Raw genomic sequence first — 10,183 nt, forward strand, 5'->3', positions numbered from 1 at the left:
GCACATGGACTATCTCTTCATACTTGTTGTGCCACGTGGGAAAGATGCCTGTGTTTGTTCCGCAAGAAAAATATAATTCCACTTAATACTGAACAAGAGGCTATAGACATAAATTAAAATACAATACAAAAAAATTCCATCTGAGTGCAAGGAGATATTTTTTCTGTGTGGGGCTGGTCAAACACAAGAATAGATTGCCCAGAGATGTTGCAGAGCCTCTGTCAGTGGAAATAGTAAAAAACTATCTGGACACAATCCTGGGCAACCTGTTTTATCTGACACTGCTTGAGCAGTGGGGTTGGACAGGAGGTTCTCAAGCCTCACTGGTTCTGTGACCCAGGAGATGCAGATTCAAGAAAAATGTTAACACCTTTTGCATCAGAGCCCTCTCATTCAGCTTGCTTGGAAGCAGAGTGCCACTGTTCAGGTGGCTGAGAGAAGTGATGGTTTCTCTAGTTGCAGCCTGCCAATATGGTCCTTCTCATTATTTCTTCTGTCAGGTCAGGCACCCACCTTCCCCTTTCTCTGTGTCATGGGAACACCTACACCTGGAAAACATAATTCCTGAGAAGATGGTGTGCTATTTTTAATGTGTTTCACTTTTGGAGCAGTATCACCTCTTGGCAGCTTACTTGCTGTTACATGGTAGTATAAGTTGTTTTCCTGACAGAGAGGGATTTGTAGCCTGCAGCCTCTTACAACAATAGCAGTGATGCTGCTGGTCATTTACTTTGCTTCCTGCTACACAGCTATGTTACATCATTCAAGCAGACCTGCAGTACCTGTAGAATAGTATAAAAGTAGGTATAGTACATGTAGGGCTTGGATATTTTAAAATCAGACAATGGACACTTAAGCATTCATGCAGAAAAATGATTTATTGTAGTGAAGTTACACAGGAGAAAAACGTCTCCCTGCTCCTGGTTTAAGGCTATGCTGAGCTGTAAAAGCACATTGCACTTCCAGTCATTTTTACAGGTTTATAAGGACACCACCTAGTATTTTCTTTTTTGTCTGTTTTTTTTTTTAATGAGCTTTAACTATTTAAATGTGGAATCCAGAATATTTTGTTGTAGGAATTTTTGTTTGGTTTTTCATTTTTTCTTTCTTACTTGCTTTCTTGCTTTCTTTCTTGCTTTTCCTTTCTTGGTTTTCCTTTCTTCATCTGTCCAATTTATTTAGTCTAAAAGCACCTCAGGACACATGAGGGTTACTTCATACATTGCCATAATGACCTCATAGGGCTGTAACCCCGGGCTCAGTGTACAACACTAACGCTGCTTAGTGGTCAGATCATTCTTATCACCAGCAAGCAGGAAGATGGAATGGCAGCAGGTACAGGCGTTTTATGGAACAGTGCTGAAGTGGCCTAGATGACAGAACAGCCCTTCCCCCATTAGGGTAGCTGCCAGACCACATTTAATGCAGAAAATCAGCAAAGCACTGCATCAGCCTGGCACACATACAGACATGAAAAATGGTACAGGGTTTGTGACCATACAGGAAACAAAAAGAAGGTGAGACAGGTTTTGGATCTGCCAACCTTTTAATTGTCATTTCAGAAAAACAAATACAACACTGTTTATCATCTGCTAACTACTCTTCCCACACAACAGGTTATGTACAGCATAGTAAATTACATTTTTACATAATGATACACAGGTCTTCACCAGCAACAACTCTTGTGGTGAAAGGATGTGACATGTCAAGCTGACTGACACTTCAGAAAAAAATTGTTCATGCAGAGCTAGCTTATTCTTTGTCTCTTGAAAGTAAAATCTCACAAATGGTTAGCAAGATGTCTATTTTTACAATATTTACTTTGTACAGTGCAAAGAGGAAGGACAGGATTTTTAAACATAGGACTCCTTAGCATACTGGATCTGCTCTACCTCAAAAACTGGCTGGCTGCACCTCCTAGCCACATACTCGAGTTTGTTCTTTTGACAGGACTCAGACATGGCTCTCATCCGGTAGACTCCTGGGGTCACGGGTAAATTCACACGGGAGTTTACTCCTACACTGATGCTGAAGGTTTCAGTTTCCATGTCAGAATCCTTTGTTGCAGAAACTCTGGCACTGCGTAGATCCCTCAGGTCCATATGTGCTGTGTCCTGTGCACTGTGGCTGCGTGGGTGAGGCAGCAAAACATCCTGGTTTGACACTGCTAATCTCAGAGTCTGAACCGTGAGATTTTGGGAAGGAACTTTAGTGGTCAGGCAGTTTTTAACAGCCTCTTCATAAGAGGGTGGTTTTCCTGGGTTTTTCTGGTCTACCTCTCTGAACACTTCATCAACCGACCTGAGACGGGGCCTTTGCTGATACTCCACAGGCAATAGTTTGTCATCATTACCATTGTCCTCCTGGACAATTCTGCAGGAGAACTGATCTTCTTTCTTTGTGAAACTGTCCCTCTGAAAAAGCATGTTTTTTCCAGGCCCCCAACTCTGGGTTTTTATTAGTGTTTTCCTGTGATTTGCAAAAGAGAATGACATGGAATGTTTTTTGATCTCTCTGCTAGGTGTACTGCAGTCTCCAGTGGCCTTGGTAGAAAAGGACTGAGGCCTATTTAAAAAGGTTTTTTTGGGACTGGAGGGTGAAACTACTGGGGAGCTGGTGAAAACTGAGCCATCAGAGCTCTCCAGGGAGCAACTGGAAGATGTTTTGGGTAGAGAGTCAGTTGATAACTGTGAAGGTAAGCCTGCAAGACGTTCCTCCAGTGCCTCCATCCATAGCTGTTTCTGCTGAACTGGAAAATTGTCCTCACTTTTGTTTAGCCTTTGCTTCCTTATTGTGTCATCAAGGCAGTTCTGGAAGGACAGGTCTGACTCTGAGTACCTTCTGTCCATTGTGCTGATGTCATTTCTGAAATTAGTCAGTGAAGAGGCAGAGATATTTGTTGGATATTTTCTGTTCACAGTAGCACTCCTCCCTTTGGCCTGTTCCATCTCAGAGGTACAGGGGCTGCCTTCTGCTTCAGGATCTGGGCTGTCATAGGCAGAGTCATTCTGATAAACTGTGCAAAGTTGTTCTGTGAGGAGAAAGCAGACATTAGTTTTTACTGACCAGTTGAGGATGAAAGAGAACTACACAGAGAGAGGGTTCAGAAGAGGGCTTCAACAATCTTGAGTTCTCTATGTTTCCACAGATATATTCACATATCAAATTCAATAATTTGGCCCAGCAGCCCCAGTTGGCAACATCCCCAATCCCTTCTCATACCTGTGGATCTGTCTGTGTGATCTGGTGACTCCTCAGCCAAGGCACAGGCAGGGAAGGCAATGTCCTCCTCAAATATTTCCAAGCAGTTGTTTATGAGGAACTCTACCAGCACTGTAACCTGCATGCAGAAAACAGCCCATTTCAGTCAAGACATATTGAAGACTCTTTCCTGACCCTGCCTGCTGTCTTTGTAGGAAGGACAGCACAAAGCAGGGTGGCTTCTGCCAAAATCATGGCTTAAAGTCCAAGGGTGAGGCCACCTTGGAGGATAAGGCCTGATGCTGCAGACAAATGGAGCTGCCCCAATACAGACAAAACACCATCAGCCACAGCTTTGGCCTCGCTACCTGAGGGCCCAGGGGTGACAATGCCCACGGGTGCCCCTTGCCCTCCACATGCAAAGGCTGCAGGAGCTGTGACTTAGGGGGCTGCAGGGCAGCTGCTGCTTTTGCTCAGAGGAGGCGAGATGAGGGTTAGCCTGGCTCAGCCCACCGCAGGCTGAGGGACACCTGAGCTGAGGGGTAACCCCAAGGCCCAGGGGTGCTGTTCTGTTCAGCAGCTGCAATGGCAGTGGGATCCCTGTGGATGGCTCTAAATTGCCCCAGAGGGAACAGCTGCTTGGTGAGTTCAACACACCTTGTCATTCATCTCCTTCTGCACTTCCAGCGGCAGCACACTGTCCGTCCCTGGGCTCAGCATATTTGGGCCGATGCAGATGGCCAGGTTGCTGGAGTCCATCCTGTTGGTCTCGGCATTTTGGCTGATGTGGTGCAGCAGAGAGAGCAAGAGCTTGAGCAACATGAGGTTTGGTCTCGGCAGCTTGTCAGCCACCCTGCGCGAACACGAACAAAATGTGACGTTAATTGATGGTGCAGTGGCCTCTTCTTCTTGATTTAAGCAAGTCTCAATTTAACATAGTACAACACCACTTCCTCCAGTCAGGGCCATGTGTGTGCTCTCTGTGTCTTTCAGAAATCCCCATCTGCAGCTGAGTGCATGGTTAATTATGAGACCTTTAATTACAAGGTCTTGACTGAAAGGCAGCATTGCAGAAGCCCATGGCCTGGAACAGATGGGTTGACATCAGGAGATGTCACTGGAGGCTTCCCAACACGTGTGGCTGTGCTGTGGGGCTTTCAAAGCACTCCCAGTGAGCCTCCACACCTCCTATTCCTGAGAAGCAAAACATGGTGGTGGTCTCCACATGCCCAACTTCAGTCCCAGCAGATGTGAAGGCTCCATAGCAGTGCCTGTCCCACTGCACCGTGACCATGTAAGCCGAGGCACTGCAGCCTCTGCCCTCTTCCTGCATTGCTGGTTTCATAAAACAATCTCAAATAACTTCAGGAAGTGCTGCTGCTGGAGCCCTCTAAACCAAACCCAATAGCAATAGCAGTCTGGTATAAATGACAGGCTTTTAAATGAGACAGACTCTTGATTTGGAAGATATTTTTAGCCTCTACCAGAGCCTCCATTACATTGGCACTGGTTGCAAGATTTCCTGGTTGACAAACTTACTCCTTCAATTCTTCAATTTTTTCTTGCTTGCTTGGCTTCTCTAGAGCTTGCATCCATTTCTCATAGAGGTCAGCTGACAGGAGTTTGGAGGGAATATTTCGGAGAAAGTCCTGCAAGGCCAAGAGATTTAGATGAAGCTTTGACACTACCCCTGAGCACAGAGAGAGTATTACTGTCACCTGGGCTCTCTAGGAGGCAGGTTGACTTGAGCTACCTGACCATCAGCACTGACAGAGCAGTGCAATGCACAAATGCACTTGCACTTGTGTAGTAACAGGATCCAGCTTTCAGTTGCTTTTCCTTCACCCATAAATCTCACTATTGCTTTGTGGGAGAATGCTGAGCAAGACAAGAACGTTTCCTCAGGAAACCAGCAGCCCAACAAGTAGCACTGACAATCAGACGGAAAAGGCCAAACTTTCCTAAGCTTGAAGAATTCAGTCTGGCTTTGTTCTGGATTTAGCCAAGAGTCCCACCTAGGTAGCTCAGAGCACTGGGCTGGGCCAGTGCTTGCTAGCAATGTCCTCCCACCGGTGTAGCTCAGAATTACTCACCTTTAAAACCACTGCCAACAGGTGCACAGATTTGCTTTTCAGATCAACATCCCCGCCTTTGTTTAGGTCCTCCTTCAACTCCTTTCGTGCTTTCTCATTGGCAGCTTTTCTGAATATCCCTTCAGTAGAAGGTCCTTTCATATATAATATGGCTAGGAGATCCTGCAGGGGAAAAAATCAGACAGGAATGGAAGAACAGTTACTTGGATGAAGGAAGTTAGCAGGTGAGCATTTCTTTAGAAACAGAAGAAAAATTTTCTGGAGATACACTGTACTCTGATTAGTTCAGTATCTAGTTCTTGTTCTAAGTACATTAAATGGGAAGTAGTCTTGATTTTCCCCTAATCCAGCTTCTTTTTTTTAACTGATGAATTCCACTAACTTCAGTGGAGACATCCTTACTTCCAGAAGGAAGCAAGGGATGGCTTAAATCTTAGTTCACATCCCCTCTCTCACAAGCCAGGCAAATACTACTTAGTAGAGACAAATGCATGTCTATTGGGAAAGCCAATTCAGTAGAAGAACTGTTACAAGACCATTATTACCCAGAAGATATTGTTTTGGTATTTTTTTGTGGCAGTCCATAGCTGGACACTTGTTTTTCATGGAAATACAGAAATCCTTGGAAGTTTATGCTGCTGAAAGACTTATCTAAATTACTTCTTTAAAATCACAGATGTTTATATTAAGAAGCAGATCTTCCATTCCTGGTCCTGGGTTCTCTACACTCCATGTTACCTTCCAGTGAAAGTTGGGTGAGCTGGAAAAAATCCTTAGAACTGACTCTTTCTACATCTGGGATGAGCCCTGAGTTTATCAGAGCATGTGTGTAGGGGAAACACCAAAAATCATCTCCCAGGTGATGCAGCAGAAGTACAGGGTATCCTGCCTCACACTGAAGTCAGAGATATCACAGAATCATAGTATGGTTTGGGCTGAAAGGAAAAGATCATCCCATTCCAACCCCTAGGCAGGGACACCTTCCACTAGACCTGGTTTCTCCAAGTCCCATCCAACCTAGCCTGGAACACTTCTAGGGATGGGGCAGCCATAGCTTCTCTGGGTGACCCATTACCCTCACAGCCAAGAATTTCTTCCCAATGTCCAATCTAATCCTGTTCTCTGTCAGTTTGAAGCCATTTCCTCCTTGTCCTGATACTCCAGGCCTTTGTGAACAGTTCCACTATAACCTCTTTACCTGGATTGGCTGGGGCAGTGTGTCATCTTCCCCACAGATAAGTGCCAGAGGATGGCCAAACAGAGTGACTTTGGCACCCAAGTCTAGCTGTCCTGAGGAATTTCTTTTGGTAAGGCTTCTTCTCAGAGTAAATGACTGGGATATCACCTTCTTTCTTTTCTTTGTTCCATCTGCTGCAAGTAAAAGGAAAACAAAAGATCTATTTAAAATTAAAAAAACCAAAGTACTATGTCATCTTTCATCTCTGTGCAATACGGAGATGTATGTTGAAACAACTGAAACAAAACAGTGAGAAACTGAGAGACAACTAAGTGGTTACTAGGGAAACAACTGCCTGAACCATAAAACTGTGGCCATCCCCCTAAGGCCACCACCTTTCCTGTTTTGGGTTGGGTGTTTTTTACATTCTAGCCACTGTTTCTTCTTAGAGAGTGGGAACAGAAATAGAAATATTTATAGAGATTTTTGATATTGCAGTAGTTTCTCTGATAAATCTGAGGTAGAGATACCACTTGGGCAGCTGGCAACGACAACAATTTTCACTACATGGTCTGATTGTGTCCCGGCCTTAGGACAAGAGTTGAAGTAGGGGCTCCTAGTTTTGACATGTTTCACAGCCTGAAATGAAAACATATGGCTCCAGCTCTGCCAGCCCTGGAGCCAGCTCTAATGACAATGCTCCTAGGGCTAGTGCTTGCCCCCCAGCAGTGGAATGTGATTCTTGCTCCAGAGGATGAGAGCATCAGAGTAGGCACTCACTAGCTTCAGGGTTAGAAATCTCTTAGCATGGGTTTTACATCTGCTCCATAAAGAGGAGGGCCAGGAATTTGAAGAGGATAGTTGTATTGGGGTGAGGTGTGCCTTTGTTTTTCCCTTTCACAAACAGTGAGAGAAGAAACATTTTGTGAGAAAGCTTTCTAAAGGATTTGCCTTCTGCAAATTTGCAGTAAATGTCATGCCTTCTACTCCAAAATGAAGTTGTCTTATCCAGATGAGAAATTCTCAGGACCTCTTAAGATAAGCTCTTAGTAGGTAGGGGTTAAAAAAATTTGAGAAAGTCACCTAACATTATTGTAATATAAAATATTAGCTTCTGAAACTCCTGAAAACTGGTCTGATATGATGGTTTGCTCCAAATCTGACCCTGTCCTGTTTGTTGTCTGCTCTGGGCTGTTTACGGGTGCTGAGGTTTTGCATGGTGAGAAAAAACAAGCATTGGTGCTGCTGCCAAGCGGGTTTATCTGCTCTGGTGTGCAACAGCTGGTACAGTACTCAGTACTCGCTTGCAGTGCCACACCTTAAAGGTGATGCTTGAGTGAGAAAGAAACACATTTACTTCCCATTGCTACCAGGGAACACAATGAAACATGGCTCTGAGGACATGGGAACAGGAATACAAGACCGCTGGCACTCAGCATTGTCACATCTGCCACGGAACATACAGGAAAGAAGGAATTTGCAAATGAGTGTCACTCCAGGTCTTAAGCATTCTCATGCATGGGGACTGTGGCTTGCTCTCCGGGAGGGGGAGCAGGCAGTTTCGGGTGGTTTTGCACAAGTGCCGGCTTGCAACATTATATAAGAAGGTAGTTCCTCAGCTTGTTTTTGAAACTCACCATTTGAGAGGCAAAGTCCATCTTCAGTAGCTGCTGGGGCTGACAGGGGACATTTCTTGGCATCAGCCTGCAAAAAGTATGTTAGGGTTACAGAGCTGCCACAATAGTGAGAGCCACCAGCAAGTTGATGCAGCTCCTCAGAAATATGGGGAGGCTCTGGGGAATAACCAGATAAGCCCAACACCTGCTAAAGAGCTGCCTCAGCCCAGGACTGACACTGCCTTGCTGCCCAGTAGAGGGGTCTGTGGTAAATTGCAGCCAGACACCCCAGTCGTGCCTGGCAGGTCACAACCCTGTGCTTTTTCAAGCACACTTTTGATCCAGAGAAGCCATAGCTGGACACAGCCTCCTTTTTTGTGTCCTCCCCTGGCACTGGAAATTTCCTCCTGAACTCCTCTGGGAAGCCTTGATGGCTTTGAAGCCTGCAAGATCCGTGAGCAAAGCTCCTCATGAGCCAGGGTTATGCATGGACTGCCCACAGCAATACCCTGCTCCCTCTGCTCAGCGCAGCCAGAGCTGCCTTTGAACCACTCCTGGGTGAGGGTAGGCAGCTGGCAGCTACTGGAGGAGCCAGCCCTGCTTTGCTAAGGTACCTCACACCAGTACCCAAGAAGGATCCAGGAAAATGTAGGGGCTGCTTACCTCTGTCTGGCACTCAATCAGACTCTCCATGTTCCCAGCATTTAGTGTCTTTGACTAGGCAAGAAAACAAGAATACTGCGTGAGTAACTGAATACTGTGGTTTAGAAATCAGAGCTTTTCAAAGTCACTATGTTCACTGAGCTGAAATAATTAAGATACTCACAGTATTACAGCTGCTTAATACTTTCATTAGGAGCTTGACTGGAGGAGCTCTGGACACTCTGGTTTCCTTCAGTCCTTTTGTTTGCCTGTTTGTTGAACAGGGAGTGGACAAAGAGTCTTGTAAAACTTCACCCTTCTTGGCTTTCTCCTCTGCAAGCTTATCTAGCATGTATGATCCTGAACCAGCAAAATCTCCCATGCAAATAAACCCTTCTCCAATAAAACCCTTCTCCAGAGGGCATTCAGCCCTGCTGCCCTATCTGCCTCCCGATTAAAACAAAATAAAAACAGCTTTCCATTTTTAATCCATGCAAAAAGTGAGCAAGTGGTGACAGCTATGAATGGTCATTAATCTGCACACCCAAGGCTGAGCAACTCAGCTCTGCCCATGAGCTATGCTTAGCAGTGAGTGCACCTCTCCCCCATGTATATTTTTGTACATCTCTGTGCAGCTGCATCTGAAGCTCTCCACTGATTTCAACTGTGATGCCACAGATTTTTTCAAAGGCAGTACTTACCCAAGAAGTGAGTCCAGCCAGAGCTCCTTCACTTCCCTTGAACTGCAAAGGAGAGGAGAAACAGCATCAATCCCCACTGCTACTAATCCTTTGGACAGAGGCAGGCAACTAAACAGTGTATACCACGTGTGCTGCCTTATATATGCAGAAGGGGCAGGTGGAAATTCACAGGCAGGAAGAAGCATCATGGGGCAGGACCGAGACACTACCAAATTTCTGGCTTCCTCTTTCCTTTTAGAGGAGCTACTTTTTTGGTTTTTCCCTCCCTTAAAGAAAAAAAAGAAGCTCTCGTAGCTCTTATGGATGGAAAAGATGAGACACTTGCCAGGTAAAGGTTCCAGCTATCATCACCAGCATGAGGTGAGATGTGCAGAGGGGGCTGCAGTGTGGGCAGCTTCTCTTTACCATTAAAGGGCAGTGGGTACAGTCTGTCCTTTGCTCAGAGACATTAGATTTGGCAGTTTTAAGACACACCACCAGATCAAGTTACACTAAGTGAAAACAACGGGGAGGTGGAATAGACGAGATTCAGAGAAATGTTTCCTTATAATTTTTTAAAAGCTAACTGCAAGAGTTTACTGTCTACAGGCAGATGTAGACACACATTTTGTCGGGACTAAGTAGCTCTTGAGAATCGAGGTACTGGACATCTATAGATGAAGTGGTGTTATGTAGTAATTTAGTAAAGTATGACAATATTTAATTAAGAAGTCTTGCTTAAAATAAATCTGAATAAGATATATTGGTGTGCAC

The 10,183-nt window shown here is 45.1% G+C and overlaps 1 protein-coding gene across 2 annotated transcripts; it reads right to left on the reverse strand.

Annotated features, from left to right (window-relative positions):
• Positions 1-1,527: 1,527 nt before the first annotated feature.
• TAGAP (T cell activation RhoGTPase activating protein) lies at positions 1,528-9,618 on the reverse strand. Of its 2 annotated transcripts, none has more exons than XM_005518438.3 (10): positions 9,431-9,618; positions 8,914-8,998; positions 8,751-8,804; positions 8,109-8,175; positions 6,493-6,665; positions 5,295-5,456; positions 4,741-4,850; positions 3,859-4,054; positions 3,223-3,340; positions 1,528-3,031 (listed from the first exon to the last, which is right to left on the reverse strand). In XM_005518438.3, exons 1-10 carry the CDS (start codon positions 9,616-9,618, stop codon positions 1,854-1,856), a joined length of 2,331 nt encoding a protein of 776 aa, XP_005518495.2. In that variant the 3' UTR covers positions 1,528-1,853. The 2 variants fall into 2 exon arrangements, with proteins under 2 accessions (XP_005518495.2, XP_087909987.1); XM_088053861.1 differs by having other exon boundaries at positions 6,493-6,662; positions 9,431-9,553.
• Between the last annotated feature and the right edge of the window lie 565 nt (positions 9,619-10,183).

This window comes from Pseudopodoces humilis, chromosome 3, assembly GCF_049639895.1.
Source record: "Pseudopodoces humilis isolate 2021_Gansu_Grassland_sample_001 chromosome 3, ASM4963989v1, whole genome shotgun sequence".
Classification (NCBI taxonomy): domain Eukaryota; kingdom Metazoa; phylum Chordata; class Aves; order Passeriformes; family Paridae; genus Pseudopodoces; species Pseudopodoces humilis.